The sequence below is a fragment of the Loxodonta africana genome, chromosome 8, assembly GCF_030014295.1.
Source record: "Loxodonta africana isolate mLoxAfr1 chromosome 8, mLoxAfr1.hap2, whole genome shotgun sequence".
Taxonomy (NCBI): domain Eukaryota; kingdom Metazoa; phylum Chordata; class Mammalia; order Proboscidea; family Elephantidae; genus Loxodonta; species Loxodonta africana.
The window spans coordinates 31,599,847-31,616,010 of record NC_087349.1 but is presented as its reverse complement, the minus strand read 5'-3'; the positions used below and the strand labels follow the sequence as shown (position 1 = coordinate 31,616,010).

At 38.3% G+C, this 16,164-nt stretch overlaps 1 protein-coding gene across 1 annotated transcript in view; it reads right to left on the bottom strand.

The window, feature by feature from the left end:
- The window catches only part of CTTNBP2 (cortactin binding protein 2), a 173,254-nt gene that overhangs the window by 64,854 nt on the left and 92,236 nt on the right, over nucleotides 1–16,164 (bottom strand). Inside the window, exons 5-8 of the mRNA XM_023544586.2 lie at nucleotides 12,885–13,088; nucleotides 11,411–11,510; nucleotides 8,997–9,147; nucleotides 5,137–5,391 (exon numbers count right to left, since the gene is read on the bottom strand). Of these exons, the coding sequence (XP_023400354.2) occupies nucleotides 5,137–5,391; nucleotides 8,997–9,147; nucleotides 11,411–11,510; nucleotides 12,885–13,088 (710 nt within the window). The remainder of the gene's footprint in view (nucleotides 1–5,136; nucleotides 5,392–8,996; nucleotides 9,148–11,410; nucleotides 11,511–12,884; nucleotides 13,089–16,164) is intronic.

Below are 16,164 nucleotides of genomic sequence, written 5' to 3'. Positions count from 1 at the left end.
TCAAAACTGGGACAATTTTAAGAGTAAAAGGAGACACTGTTAATATTTGCACTGGAATAACAGAAATAAACAGAGAGTATAAAGGAGGATCTCCCAGATAGACTTCCTGGAGAGACTCAGGAAGAGGTTAGGAAGGGCTAGAGATAAGATTTGGGAATCACTACAGATTACATTCAGGGGATCAATAAGATCACTCAAGGGAGACAGTATAGAGTGAGGGGAGAGGAGGATCAAAACCCCGTACCTGAAAGGTGTTGGTGGAAAACAGTAGTAGGTCCATGTCTTGAGTGCAGGGTGGGCTCTGGATGGCTAAGTTTACCTTTCCTCCAGGGTTCTGTCAATCATATCTGCCCAAATTAAGTAGGGATGTAATACTCTGTACTGCACATTCTGGCTTGAGGATAAAATTACACTTTCCTCTGTTTACCATACCACAGCCAAGTTAGTTTGGCTTTCTCAAAAATAATTTTACTAAAAATTAAGGAAAAAAAAGAAATAATCACAGAGAACCAAAAGCACTAAAACAGGTTCCAAAGAACATTTCTATCTATCACGGCTAACCTCCAGTCCCAAAGACTTGGTTCAACTTTGCAGGCATCTTATCTGACTTTCTCTTCTCCTAGACAGGGACCTAACTCTGCATGACAAGGAAAAATTTCAATAGCTACTCTATCTTGATTTTTTTGCAGCAAGATTTAGGAAGGGGGAACCCAAATCTCAGGGTTCCATGTGGGTTTTGCATGAGAGAGAGAGGCTTCATTCAGACTGCTTGGCGAGATGGGGGTAAATGCTACAGCACGAGAAGAAACATCGGACTCTCACGTGGCAGAGTCTAATAACACGTCAGGCAGACCACAACCCGTTGCTGTCGAGTCGATTCCCATTCATAGCAGCCCTATAGGTCAGAGTATAACTTCCTTATAGGGTTTCCAAGGTTGTAAATCTTTATGAAAGTGGACTGCCACATTTTCCTCCTGTGGAGAGGCTTGGTGGGTTCAAACTGCTGAGTTTTTAGTTAGCAGCAGAGTGCTTTAACCTCATACAAGAATGACCTACAGGTGGTGACCAGAGGGCCACTGCCAGACGAGGGGAGGGTGGCCTGCCTAGATATGACGTCTAGGATGCTGGAGATAAATGTCTGGAACACAGAGAAAAAGTCAGGGCTGGTGATATGGGTTTGAGACTAGTTAACATAGAAACCCAAACACACTGCTGTAGAGTTGATTCCGATTCATCGTGACCCTAAAGGACAGAGCAGAACTGCCCCATAGGGTTTCTAAGGAGCAGCTGGTTGACTCGAACTACTGACTTTTTGGTTAGCAGCCACAGCTTTTAACCACTGTGCCACCAGGGCTCTGTTATCATAGAAGTCACCGCTAAAACCAAAAAGACTGGATAAACTCTTAAAAAAAAGAAGCTGAGGTCTAAGAATGAAGTTTGGGAGTTACTTAGAGTTAAAACCAAAAGAGAAAAAAATCAGTTAAAAAAAAAAATGATGATGAGAATGCCTATTCAACAAAGCAGGAGAAGAAGTCAGGAAGCCTCAGTGTTCTGGAAGCCCAGGGAAGGTTTGTATTAAATAGTCAACATGTTAAACAACTCAGAGAGACTGAGGAAGAGCATGCGTGGTAGAAAGCTACTTTCTTTGGCAATATATAATTTAGAATTACAATCCACTCTTGTAGTCAAAAAATACAAGTGGTCCATCAAAAAAATTCCTGGGTATGAGAGCTTCGACAACAGAGATGCTCAAATCCAGTCTCCCTAATTTGTTTCTGTTGCAGGAACTTCGCGTGTCAAGTCTCACGACAGAGCACAGAGCTTCACTAAGAAAACCTTTCTATTCACAATGAGTGACTAAAAAAAGATTTATCCTTAGTGATTATTAGTTCAACAGTCTCTCTGGAGTAGTCACAGGCCAGCTTTAGCAAGAGGTACTCCTAGTACCAAACGCTAGATGATGATTTATATAAATTTCTTAACTGTTGGGAAAAAGACCAAAGACTACAATGGAAAAAGCACCGATTTGGGAATCTGATCTTCTATGACTCGACCTTGGGAAATGAGTTACACCATTTTAGAGACTTAGTTTCTTCATCTGCAACATGATGTCAGACTGGATGAGTTATACTGTCCGCTCAAGCTCTGAAACTCCACTATTCTCTACTGAAAACAATGTGGAAACTGAAGTCGTCTTCCTCTTGGGTGGCAATGGTGCTACCACCTCATGAATAAAGGATACATATAAGTTACCGTCAAAAGAAAAAAAGTAGTTTTTAAAGTCCTACTTGTGGTCAGTGTATAATCTTTTCACCAATACAATGGTTAAGTCAGATTCATTATTTTTTCAGAAAACCAGCCTTAGTAATTTAGTTGTAAGTGGACTGCCTTTCTTGAGAACTATCTCAACCAGAATATAAACATTAAAAGCAAACAATAAAAAAATATTTTCCAATATGTTTAAGCAGAAAGGCAGGCAGCATGGTATAGTGCAAAGAGCGATAAAGTCAGGCAGTCTGGGCTTCATTCCCAACCTCTATCTAGGTTGGCGATTTAAACCTCTCGGGCTTAAATGCGCTAATCATAAAATGATTACGTTAGACTGGAAAATTAAATACCCACTCTGGGGCTAAAATATCTATTATTTTAATAGCTTAGCAGGGTGACAATGTTGTCATGCTCACTTTTTAAAATCTCTCTATTCTTGTCCAAAATTCATCTTACTCCTCTTAAAATAAGAGAGTATGGAAGAGTCATGTTCTATGAGAGTGAGGTCTTGTATTTCCCTTCACTCAATAATGACTGAGCATTCATGGGGTGCCAGGGGCCTGAGCATCGATGATGGTACCATCCTTGATCATAATTAAGTTCATAATTAAGGAGCTGAACAACACCACAATTACTTTATACTGCAGAGGGACTCAATTCTGGGGAGTGGGCTTCACTTTCTGCCCTAAGGAGAGAGGTTCAGTGGCTGAACATCCTAGACGAGTAAAGCTCACAACGCAATCCACTCCTCTTGGTAACATCTCTCATTACACTCAGATTTTCTTGCAGGGGGGTATGCAGGTAGGTTGCAATCTACCCCTTCTATGTACCTCTCTACCATCAAGAGAGATTCACTATCCTAGATAAACTGCATTTTCACATTTAAACTTCTCACATTTCTCATCCTTGTCTTCTAAAAACTTTGATGTCAAATGCAATTGCATTCCATTTAAATCAATATACGATATGCCAAGTTGCCAGACTTTCTTTGTTTAAAATGGACAAAACCTAATGCTAACAAACAATACATCTACACTGAACTGAGTCATTCCTTTTCTTACTTTCTTAGTTTTTAAAATCTAAGTCCAAGACGAACAGCTTCTGCTATTGATCACGACAACAGGAAATTGCCCAACCAGGAGCTCCAAAAAACATTTCCAGCTCTTCCCAGCTATTTCCATCTGGATGAAGAAACTCAGTGTGTCTAAAATCCCATTCTATCTTCTTGATCACAATGGCGCTGCTTCCTTTCTCTTCCTGAAAATATTACTATCTTTCTACTCAGCTCCCTTATTTCCCATATGTAATCGGTGTTCAATTCCTAGGCATTTCTAGTCCATAATAGCTCTCATTACTCCTACTGCTGTCATCCTTTACCTAGTCTCTCTCTCCTGCCACCAACATTTTAATAACCTCAAATCTTCTAAATATTATTGCTAAATCCATCATTTTAAACTATAGAATCAATTATTTAGCTCCTTTGTGCAATGGCTTTGTTTCAGTAGCTTTGTTTGCCTACTGAATTAATTCCTTAATTTGGCATGGAAGGTCCCACGTCCCATACTCTACCAATAAACCCCTAGTCTGGTCTTATTTCTCACCACTCCTTACTAGTTCAAATGGAGCTGTTATCCACCTCCCTGCTTCCTTATCTCTGTTCCTGCTGCTCCTGTCACCTGAACTGCTCTCTTTCCAGTGCGGAATGGGAAATCTGCACCACACTGCAAGGTCCCAAAAAATTTCCACTGCCTCCAAATGAGCCATTCCTGGCCTTCACATCCCTGTAACTCTGCCCTCTGAAATACATGTGTTCTATTTTACACACAACTATAGCATTTTTATACTGTATCAATATGTTACTCTTGTGTTAATTCTTTGTGCTTCTCTTAACCTACACTTGTACTTCTCACCCCTGCCACTGGACCAGAAGAACCTAATGGCAGAAACAATATCTGCAAATGTTAGCATACACAGTAACTTGCACCCCTATTCACACCCACTGAGTCGATTCTGACTCATGGCGACCCCATGTGTTTCAGAATAGAAGTGTACTCCATAGGGTTTTCAATGGCTAGTTTTTGGGAAGTAGATCACCAGGCCTCTCTTCCACAGTGCCACTGGGTAGATTTGAACTGCCAACTTTTCAGTTAGTAGTCAAGTGTAAACCTTTTGCACCACCCAGGGACCTTGCCTTGTACTCAGGAGCTTCCTAATAGCGTATTATTGCTAATGCATTATTATTGCTAAAATGATCTAAACAAAAAAGTATGAGTGAATGACATGCTATAGCATGTTGTTTCTTTAGGAATCAGAATTTTTTTACTCTGATGACTTTTGTTGTTCATAGAGTCGCTATGAGTTGGAACCAACTCAACAGCACCTAACAACAACAACAACAACAACTGATGAGTGAAAGCTAGTGCTTCCTCTTACATATCAGCAAGACAGCACAGGTAGGACATAAGTCAGGCAGCTCAGGGCATGAGGAAGAGCGTGAACTCCACAGGTCAGGTGTGGATCCTGGCCCTACCCCTAAGCAGTAGTGTAATGAAGCAAACAACCCAATGGACTAAATCACTACCAATGTTCTGCTAATTGTAGATAGGATAAAATATTTGAAATTACCCTCACATTTTTTTTACTGATAAACTCCAAATAAAATGAGGTTTATGAAAAGTCTCTTATTCCCTTCACCATAAATATCTTCTGAATAGGAAAAAAGTCAATTCACTCTGGTGGCCAATAATCTTCTGCAATGGTATCACTCATTTTCCAATTACTCAATTTAAATATGCTCAGTCAACAGCAGACGACTTTGCCACTTGTCAAATTATAATGGTAGGATGAGGCAGGTGCTAGCAGACACACCTTAAAACCTTTTGAGGCAGCAATGTGGGCAGCAGTCCAGCCTTCTCTGTCAGCATGGTTAATGAGGTCTGCAGGAACAACAGGCTTGACTGTGCCTTCAGGACGTTCTCCTCCTCCATCCAAGTCAAAGACATCAGACTCGGGCTCCTCCTCGTTCAACCTGTCTCCACAAGCTGGTGCTCTGTGGTACATAAGAAGCTTGAGGCTATCCACATTACCAGTGTCCACAGCTGCGTGAACTGGTGTCCAGCCATCCTGAAAACAAAGTGACCGGGGGGAAGGGGTGATTACATTAAGGTTGAGAAGAATGTTCTTTAAAGTTCACCTCTACTGTTCTTGGGCATGGATCATTGAGCTGGGAAAAGCAGGCATTCCAATCCTAAATACGGCCTGTGAGCTGAGTAACGTTCCTTGACCTGAAAATTGCTATATTTCTATTTCTATGGCTTAAGTTTGATATTCTGTAACCATTTTTGCCCAAAAGCTAACCATGTGAAGTCAGCAGGCATCACCTAAGACCTTAACATTGTGTATGGTAAACCAAAGCCTCAATTTAATACTAAGGAAGAGAACAAACTTTAGCATAAAGAGATTTTTTAACACGAATAGACATATGCACCCCTATGTTCATTGCAGCATTATTCATAATAGCAAAAAGTGTCCTAAGTGTCCATCAACGGATAAACAGATAAACAAATTGTGGTATATACATACAACAGAATACTAGGCAACTATAAAGAATAACGATGAGTCTGCAAAACATAACATGGATGAATCTGGAGGACATTATACTGAGTGAAATTAAGTCAGTCACAAAAGGACAAATACTGTGTGGTCTCACTTTTATAAAAAGTCAAAAATAGGTATACATAGAGAAAGCAATGTTTTTTGATGGTTACCAGGGATGGGAGGAGAAGGGAGAGGGAATCGCTTTCTAGACAGCAACCACTTGTTATCTTTGGTGATGGGAAAGGCAATACTCAATATGGGTGAAGTCTGTACAACCTGACCAAGGTAAATGAAGACAACAAGAAGTACGCAAGAATAATGGCAACTTCAGTAAATGCTATAACATAAAATTTTGCAACAATAACCAAAAAATATGTGGTTACATGGGTAGATATGTATGTATATGTGTGCATAGGGAGACATATGTGAGTACGTGTGTGCATGCAGAGGTACACCTGTAGGCATATATATATACATGTTTGTATGTGCTGCATATGCACTCATATATATAATAAAGCACATGGGGGCATAGGAACGCAGACTTCCTAGACATATCCAAACACCTCGAGGGCTTGGGCAACTGGGCTGAAAGGCTTAGGACCCCAGACTCATTGGGCGATTCGGTCAATTGGCATAGCTTAGATCATAAAGATAATGTTCTACAGCCTAGTTTGGTGAGTAGCGTCTAGGGTCTTAAAAGCTTTAGAGTGGCCATCTAAGACACAACCAGTGTCCTCTACTCATCAGGAACAAAGGAGAATGAAGGAATGAAGGAAATCAAAGACTCAAAGTTTCAAAGAAGAAACTAGTCCCCAGGACTAATAGTCCACACAAACCACGTTCTCATCTAGCCTGAGACCAGAAGAAGTAGATGGTGCCTGGCTACCACTATCGACTGTTCTAAGGAGGGACACAATAGAAGGTCCCAGATAGAATGGGAGAAAAATGTAGAGCAAAGCTCAAATTCCTACAAAAGGCTTGCTGGACAGATAAAGACTAGAACCCCTGAGACTACCGACCTAAGATACCCTTTGAACTTGGAACTGAAGCCACTCCCAGAGGTCACCTTTCATCTGAACAATAGATTGGCTTATAAAATTAACAAAATCACTTGCGAGTACTGTGTTTCCTTAAATAATCAACTATATGAGACCAAATGGTCAATATTTACCCTAAAACAAAGATGAAAAGGTAAGAAGGGGCAACTCACTGCCCTCGAGTCTATTCCTAGTCATAGCAACCCTTTAGGACAGAGTAGAACTGCCCCCGTAGGTTTCCAGGGAGCGCCCGATGGATTCAAACTGCCGACCTTTTAGTTAGCAGTCGTGGCTCTTAACTATTATGCCAGAGTTTCCAAGCTAGATTAATGGAAACAGAACAAACAGAATGGAAATAATGAGAATGCTGACACATTGTAAAAAACATAACCAATGTAACGGAATAATCTGTATAAAAAACGTTAAATGGGAATGTAACTTGCTGTGTAACCTTTCATCTAAAACACAATATTATATAAGAAAGGTTTTAAAAGTATACATACATGTATGATGTAATTATTAATGTACTAAAAGAATGCAGTTATTGTTAATGTATTAAAAGAATGTTTTTATAAACCAGTTTTACTTATAAGGCACTGTCCCAACATTACTGATCTTAAAATTTTATGCCAACCATTCCAATAGGAAAGTTTCCATATAATAAGAAAAAGGTGGACATGCAGGAAAAAAATAAAAGCCAAATAATTTCATTATTTTCTATAAGTCTCTACTAAGTATTCTGTGACTGCAATGGGATATTGATAAACACAAACTTAGAAAATGTTCTGACTAAAATTATCGGGCTCATTCCCTATTATTTCTTTGGAGACTCCTCACGTACTTAGCCGGCTGCTAAAGTAGAATCACTTCTGTTTTCTAGAGAAGTTCTCAAAGTGTGGTCTTCAGACCAGTGGCAACAGCTTCACTTGGAAATACATTAGAAATGCAAATTGAGTCCCACCCCAGACGTACCTACTCAATCAGAAACTCCCGGGGCGGGGCCTGGCAATCTGCCTTAACAAGCCTTCCAGGTGATTCTGATGTACTAAAGTTTGAGAGCCACTATTCTAGGGAAAATCTTGGTCCTTTCTATAGTCTCTCATTTTTATACAGAGATGAGTCTGCCCTCTTTTCAGGTGCCCAACTTCATAAGTTTTCTTTATTTTTGTAAAAGATCTGAGCCTAATTCTGGTGATTTGTATTTTGGCTTTATTTTATCTTTCTACTTTTATTTTCCCTTTGGTGTATTTTTTCATGTATTATTTCATATTGCTATACTAAATGCATTTCAGTGAGCTACAGCAAAGCTTACATATATATATAATCAAAAATAATATATATATACTCCCACACACACACATATATAATGGGGTGGAAGACAGAGAGGAAGACAAATTGTAATGATCTAAACTTAGACTGAATCATCTGATCATTAGCTAAAGCTGTGCTGGGCAGTAAGGGCACACCGAGCATGTTTCCCGTGCACCAGTCAGGTAAAGCGGTTTCATGGCTTGTTCTTCACTCGGCTGCTGATGACTTGACTTGGGTACCAGTCTTCTACAGGCACCAAAGTATAAGTTGTCCACTCCAAGTGACGGTTCCCTTTCCCCTCTCTATTTTCTCCACATCATTTTTTAAACATCCAACTTACTATCTAATTCTTGCTCATTTGTTTGCTGTAGATTCTCCCCCTCCCTGCTAGGATGTAAGATCCATGAGGACAGGGGCTGTTTTGTTTACTGCTGTTGTCTCTGGTCCCCAGAATGGCTGGTGCTCAGTAAGTCATGTTGAATGAATAAAAACATACCGATATCATCTCTCTTAATTCTGAAAGTAGGGCAAATAGAAAATACACCATTACAGATGAATGACCTGAGGCTCAGAGGTTAGAGGGCTGGCTAGGCTATTGGACAAGGCCTTAATTAGCAGAGAAGAGATGCAACCAGAAGTCAGGCATTTCCCAAATCCATATCCAAAAAGTAAAACAAAACAAAGGAACCTCTGTTTTAACACATTTTGTTTTTCTAGTTTTAGAGTTTTGCAGGCACACTATAAATTGCATATACAGAAAAAAATCACAAAACTGGTACTCACTCTGGTTTTTACACTTCGGTCAGTTCCAGCTTCCAACAAGAGTTTAATACATTCTTTATTTCCATTTTTACAGGCCAGGTATAGAGGTGTCTGTCCTCCATCAGCAGCATGGTTAATGTTAGCACGATATGCAATTAGTAATTCTACACACCTAAACACAAGATTACAATTAATTTCATAAAAACAGAGTTTAACCTTTGAAGTATTTAAGATACTAAATACAGAAAAACGCAAAAGTAATCCTGCATTTTTACATGTATGCAGTGTCTGTGTGTGTGTATACATACATTCATATCTCAATTATTGTGGATCTTATATAACCAAAAAAAAAAAAAAAAACCCTGTTGCTGTCGAGTCGATGCCAACTCATAGTGACCTTACAGGACAGAGTAGAACTGCCCCATAGGGTTTCCAAGGAGCAGCTGGTGGATCTGAATTGCTGACCTTTTGATTAGCAGCCGAGATCTTAACCACTGCACCACAGGGCTCCGGATCTTATGCAGATACTGCTATTTTAACAGGAGGGGGTGACCATGAATTGGAGTCAACTTGATGGCAACTGGTACTGGTTTTAGTATTTCAACAAGGCCAGGAAATCTATTTCAACTGCAAAACTTAACTACATCCATGAAAAATTTAAAATAGCAGCTTTGATCAAGTGCTAAGCCCTAGTTTGTGACATTTCTCTGTAACCAACTTGTAAAACTGGAGTCCTTGGAATATCTGTTTGACTTACTGGAATGAATGGTTTAACTGTGCTTGACATATATATTATTTGCGGTTCAGTATAGTTTGAACCTTTTTTAAAAAGTCAGGCTGCTGAGTTATTCTGAGATTTCACTTGAGAAAATAATTATAAATAGCGTAGACAGTAGGGCACCCGTGCTCCGCTATAAAAGGCAGAGAGAGGCAGAAAAAAGTGCTGCCCTGTGGAGCAAAGGCGGCAGAGGGTGTCCTCTCCTGTGAGGGGCTAGTTTACAAGGCAAGAGACACAGCTAGGCAGAAACTCACTGCCTGAGAATCAAAAAGGGAAGAAATGAGGTAAATCCAAGACTTCATGGTGCTTACAGTAACTACGTAAACACCAAGAGCTTAAGTTTGTAAAATTAGTTGAGAATAAACTTAGCAAGGTGGGCTAAATCATAAGCAAATTAGAAAATAATCCACAACATATTCATTTATTTTACTTAAATGTATGTCTTCCCTTCCCTTGGACTGCCAACTGATTAACATACATTTTTGAAAAATAAAATATGTTACATGTTGATCTATGTGAGGTATGTCATAAACCCAACCTTACACATTTAAATTAATCAACCCCTGAATTCCCCAGGTTCTCCCTTTTTGCAAAGCTATTCATGCCTCTGTGGTTCCTGGGTGGTCATTCAGTTAATGTGCTCAGCTGCTAACCAAAAGGCTGGACATTCCAGTCCTCCCAGAGGTGCCTCAGAAGACAGACCTGGTGATCTACTTCTGAAAAATCAGTCACTGAAAACCCTGTGGAGTGCAGTTCTACTCCGACCCATATAGGGTTGCCATGAGTTGGAATTGACTCAACAGCAACTGGAAAAAAGAGGAAGCAACATAGCTATATTTTATTATTAAAATAGAGTTCTTCATTTTAAGTCATGCCTGTATTCAACTGACTTAGTAAGCTACCAAAGAAATAACTACTCAAGTTATACGTATTTTAATGAAGAGGCTCTTTTTAGTTTTGTGCTTTTACTATATAAAGCCCCTGCTCCATTGTTTCAAATCGTTAAAAAAAGATGTGTACTTAGAATGTAATACTGAAAAAACTGCCTCTAGGGAGTTAAGATTATTACAAATAATGTTAATTCTATGCTTTATTTTGGAAACCCTGGTGGTGTAGTGGTTAAGTGCTAGAGCTGCTAACCAAAAGGCTGGTAGTTCAAGTCTGCCAGGCGCTCCTTGGAAACTCTATGGGGCAGTTCTACTCTGACCTACAGAGTCACTATGAGTTGGAATCAACTTGACGGCAATGGGTTATGCTTTATTTTTAATGCCATTACAATCTATACACACACATAATTTTGGAGGGTGTCACAGCAGTGGAAAATAGTGAATGACCAACTCCTTAACATTCTCTTCCATCACTCTGTGATGATATACTAGAAAGAGATTATCTTCCTCAGGAGAGAGTTCATTTATGTGAGGTTTTGATACCGTATATTTCTCTTCTTCACTTCCCTCTATCCAACCATTTATCATTAAGAAGAGCAAGTCTGGATTCCTACTTTGAATTTAAACCCTCAAATGTGTTTAGTAAACTGATTTGCCAATGGATTTGAAGCACCAGTTTACATAGTCAGCCAGAACTAAAACATGTGCAAAAGTATTTAAAAAGGTTCTTCTCATAGAAAAAAAAAAAAAGAACAAAGAGCATCACTTACTTGTCATGTCCCTGAGCAGCTGCGGCACACAAGGGTGTGAAGCCGTTTTTATCAGCAGCGTTGACTTGGGCTTCTGCATTCAGCAGCAATCTCACACAGTCTACGGGTTGTAACGGGAAGCCATTGTAACTCCTTGCTTAGAGTTAGCTGCAGAGAGATTCTGCATCCACAGGAACTCTTCCCTGCACAGCTCACCTGACAACTCTGGGGATGTGGGACTCCACAGACAATTCTACCTAGAAGGATAGCCTCTTTTCCTGATGATAATACCCCAGACTCACCAAGGCATGATTTTGTATGTGTGTGTGTGCGTGTTTGGAATGAAAGGAATGTCAGACTTCAGAAACTGCTTTACCAGACTTTTCCACCAGCCTGTCTCAGAATATAATGTATTTGGATAGAGAATCAAATCCATTCACCAAATCAAAATGACATTCTTTATATTCAAATAGTTTAATTCTAATTTTATATTTAATTTTAATCTTTAAAATGCTTTTGTGTGGTAACCACCTTATACTCAACTCCACGGATAAGGATAAAACAAAGCTTACAGAAAACTCCCCAACTCAGGCATAAACAGCATCCAGATCTCGTGTTCCTCATGCTATTTACTGGACTTAATTTCTCTATATTAAAGAGTATATCTACGGTGGTCTAGAAGTAAAGGAGAATTCCAAAGTACTTTAAAATAATGAGCTATCTTTCCAGCTCGTTAGACTCTTCCATTCAGTCCACTTTAACACAGTGAAGCTCTGAAAACTTTTAAGGAAGCACATGATTGAATTCATTTACAATCATATGGCTTGCACATGTAATGCTTTTTGACTGCATTTGCAGTCAAATCATGTCTTTTTCCATACTACCATATGTTTTAATATATTTGACTACAGAATTTGCATTTTAAGGAACAAGAATAATCCCCAGACTTCATCAATCAGTCACTTATAGTTACACAATGTCTCAGTTTTCTTAAAAAAATCCAAATAACTATAAATTGTGCCAATGACAAAACAATTTTAGACTCATGGCCTTTCCTAACTACTAAAATTTTACCTTGCTGCAGCGTGTGCTAGAATCATGATGCTTGACTTTAATACACATCAGGTATTTCTAACCCACAAATTAGGGATATTTTGTTCTGACCAAAGTAGTCACAGATGGAGGGCTTTATTCTAAAACATGCTTTTTCAGTTCCAGAACCACAATTTCTACATGCACAATACATTGCATTGTGCATAACACAAAGATACTTTATACTAGCTGCAATAAAATATTTACATTATCAAGGACTGAACAATTTGGATTTTGTTATGTTTACAAAAACTTTAAAGCTCATGAAAATAAATTACCCACCACTACCTGTAAGAGAAAACTTGAAACCAAAATGAACTTTGTAACAACGGTTACAATTGCTTTTGACTCTCCATCCTTTAGCAAGTGTGAGTACAATGAAATAAGATGTCATCATCTTTACCTGTATGTCCATTCTTAGCAGCAGAATACAAGGCAGAATGGCCATCTTCACAGGAGTAATTAATGTCCAGTCCTTCTTCATTAAGCAGCATTGATAATAAAGTGACATTTCCCTGGGCAGCAGCTTGCTGAAGAAGGGTGGGCCTGCCAGCCAGGGGGGCAGGACCACCACTCATTAGCAAAGGGGTTAGGGAGGGTGACCAGCCTGTGGGTTAAAGTGACCCCAGTTAGAGAGTAGAAGCAGACACACAAGACAGATATTCTCCTACTCCTTTTTGAATTATACACACACACACAAACATATGAACATGGAACTCAGAGGATTATGTGGTTTCTAACATTTTCAATCTGTTAATATTGACTTAGCACAAGTCTACTGTTATTTCAGGTCTTACATCTGCTGCTAATTATATTTACATGGTGACAAATTATTTTTAGTTGTCAGTCTTGCACAGGTAAGTGTTAAGGTGGTGACTGGTTTTAGGAAACTAAGATGGCTGTCTAATGACGGCTGTCTGGTTTTAAAAGTTTAAATTCCTTTCTAGGATTTCAAAACAATTTGAATTTTAAAATTATGTATGTTGTTGTTTGATGCTGTCGAGTCAATTTTTGACTCATAGCGACCCCATGTGACAGAGCAGAACTGCCCCCACAGGGTTTTCTAGGCTGTGCTCTTTATGGGAGCAGATCGCCAGGTCTTTTTTCCCATGGACTTGCTGGTGGGTTTGAACAGCTAACCTTTCATTTAGCAGCCCAGAGATTACTTGTTATGTCACCAGGGTTCCTCAATTGCAATAACAATCTGAAAAAGTGAACCAATGTGTTTAGGTATAAAATAGAAATAATTGTGAGAAATAGAAATTTTCATTTTTCAACGTTTCCTAAGAAATTACTTACGTATTTTACAGTAACTATTAAGATGGACCAAATACTATGAAGGAGTCCATTTACATTCTTTGAAATCCCCTATCTGGGAATAAAAATAATGGGGGCTGACTACTATTCAGTAGCAAGAGCTAATAAAACCAGGGCGTGTGTAACTGAATCTAGACTGTACCAGCACAAATATCCACTGCGCCGCAATGTTAAAAACGCTATCATCTGGCCATCTTTACAACAAGTCTAACAGAAACTTTTAATCAGCCAACAAAAACAGGACACTCTACCATACAGTTTTAACAAAAATCATAAGAGTTATCAGTTAGATATTTCTCATCAGTATTTAGCAGCTTTAGAAGAGAATCTGTTAAGTGTGTGAAGTCGACTGCATATAGCATGGAAAATTTTCTGAATTCTTCCTTGATAAAAAGGCTGTAAAAACAGTAAAGTAAAAATGTTTATTTAATGTGATACACAGTATTTCTGTATTTTAGGCTTAAATACAGTTAATTTTCAAAGTAAGTCCTTTTACTTTTTTTCCCTGGTGGTGCCCCGAATCCATCTCAGTAATACTGGTGTGCATACGTGGGCATCTGTACATATATTCATTCACCAGGTACATTTTCTACATATATTCCCTGTAATAAGCTATAACAGACGCATGCTTTATATTCCCTGCACACTGGTATCAGGACAGTATTCTATGAATGTGGATATCAGTATGTACCTAATACTCAGTTCTTATGGTTGAACCTTAAATTCCTGGCCTCAATATTCAAACTGTACACACATCAAAGGAATTTGTCCATATTTTTAAAATCCTAGGTACAAAAACCAAACAAATAAATGCAGTTTGTACAAATGAAACTAAGCTGCTTATTAAAAGCTAGATGTTCTATCTTCATAATCACTTATTTGGGGCCACGAATAATTTATCATTTTTATCCTATTAGACTGCAGTGACATACAAAATTCAAATGCTCATAAAAATTAAATATTTATCTAAACTTTATGATATTTTCCCATTGATATTCATTAGTTCTTCTTACAAAAGTAGTATTTTTACTTCATACTTACAAGAAGGCTCCTCTCTGGTACATTTTACCTTTTGTATTTTCTTAAAAACAAACAAAAAAACAAGCCCACAAAAATTAAATCAGTACTTATTAGAAATGGATAATAAACAGAGAAGTTATAAACACCAAGGTAGAAAGCCTTGGCCACAAACAAACACAAAGGCAATAAGAAGGCACTGCATTCCAGCCCTCCTGGTATGGGAGGGTACGAGGCTCATGCCGTCCGTCCATCTCCATCTTTGCTCCTCTCACTCTGTATTTAGATCTCTTCCAAGGGGTTTTGATTATTGATATTCTCTTAGGAATATCTATAGATGTATATTAAGCAGTTTGCTATTCTTTTGGTCTTTGCTTTCATTTTTTCTTTTTCACCACAATTCTAGGCTTTCCGGGAGACAATTTAAATATACTTTTTCAACTGCTTTTTATGGAAATATTCAACTATAGATAATATTTCCAGGGAAGTTGCATTTTTAACATTAAATTATCTAACAGATAAAATATCTTATTCGAAAATTTTGTTGATCTTTAGATCAGTTAGTCTGATAGCTCTCTACCACACAAAGCTATAGAAAAAATATATCAATTTCCTTATTTCTTAGAGGACTGCAATATATTTAAAAAAAATCTTTTACAAAAGAAAAATACTTTAAAAATGCAAAGGTTTTTGAACTTTAGATTTTATGTCTTCACTATCATTTGCAATTTTGTCTAGCACTAACAAACATTATTTTGATAAATCCTATTACAAATGCAGAAAAATAAAATTTCACAATGATATTTTATTCTTCATTTAACATTCCCAATAATGATAAGAATGGTAATAGTTAGTTGATAGACCCATATTCATACAGCTCCCCTGGTGACATTAGAAAAAGGTCATGCAGCTTTGCAGTGTCATATGCAAACATTAGCAGAGGTGAGCATCTTGCAGAACATGCAATGATGAACAGAATATACAGAACAGGCAATGGTGAAGGGAATACACAGAACGTGCAGTGACAGAGGGAAGAGGCATTGAGAACAGCTTCCGGCATCAGCTTCAGAGTGTGGAGAAGGTTAATGTCATAGCCCAGGATCAATCTTGTTTTCTGATTTAGCCTCTAAGTCAATCATACATGGAGAATAATAATTAAAAAAAAAAAACACATGTTTAACGGAGGAAGAAAGCCTGAACAAAGATAAATCAATGTAGCAAAAAAAAAAAAAAAAAAATTTCCTAGGGTATGGAAACTCAGTTGCTGGGAGTGATTCCTGGTTCAGGCTTCTGTTCATCTAACATTTGATATGCGTTCATTTGGCAAGTTCAGGAGAAAGAGGAAATTC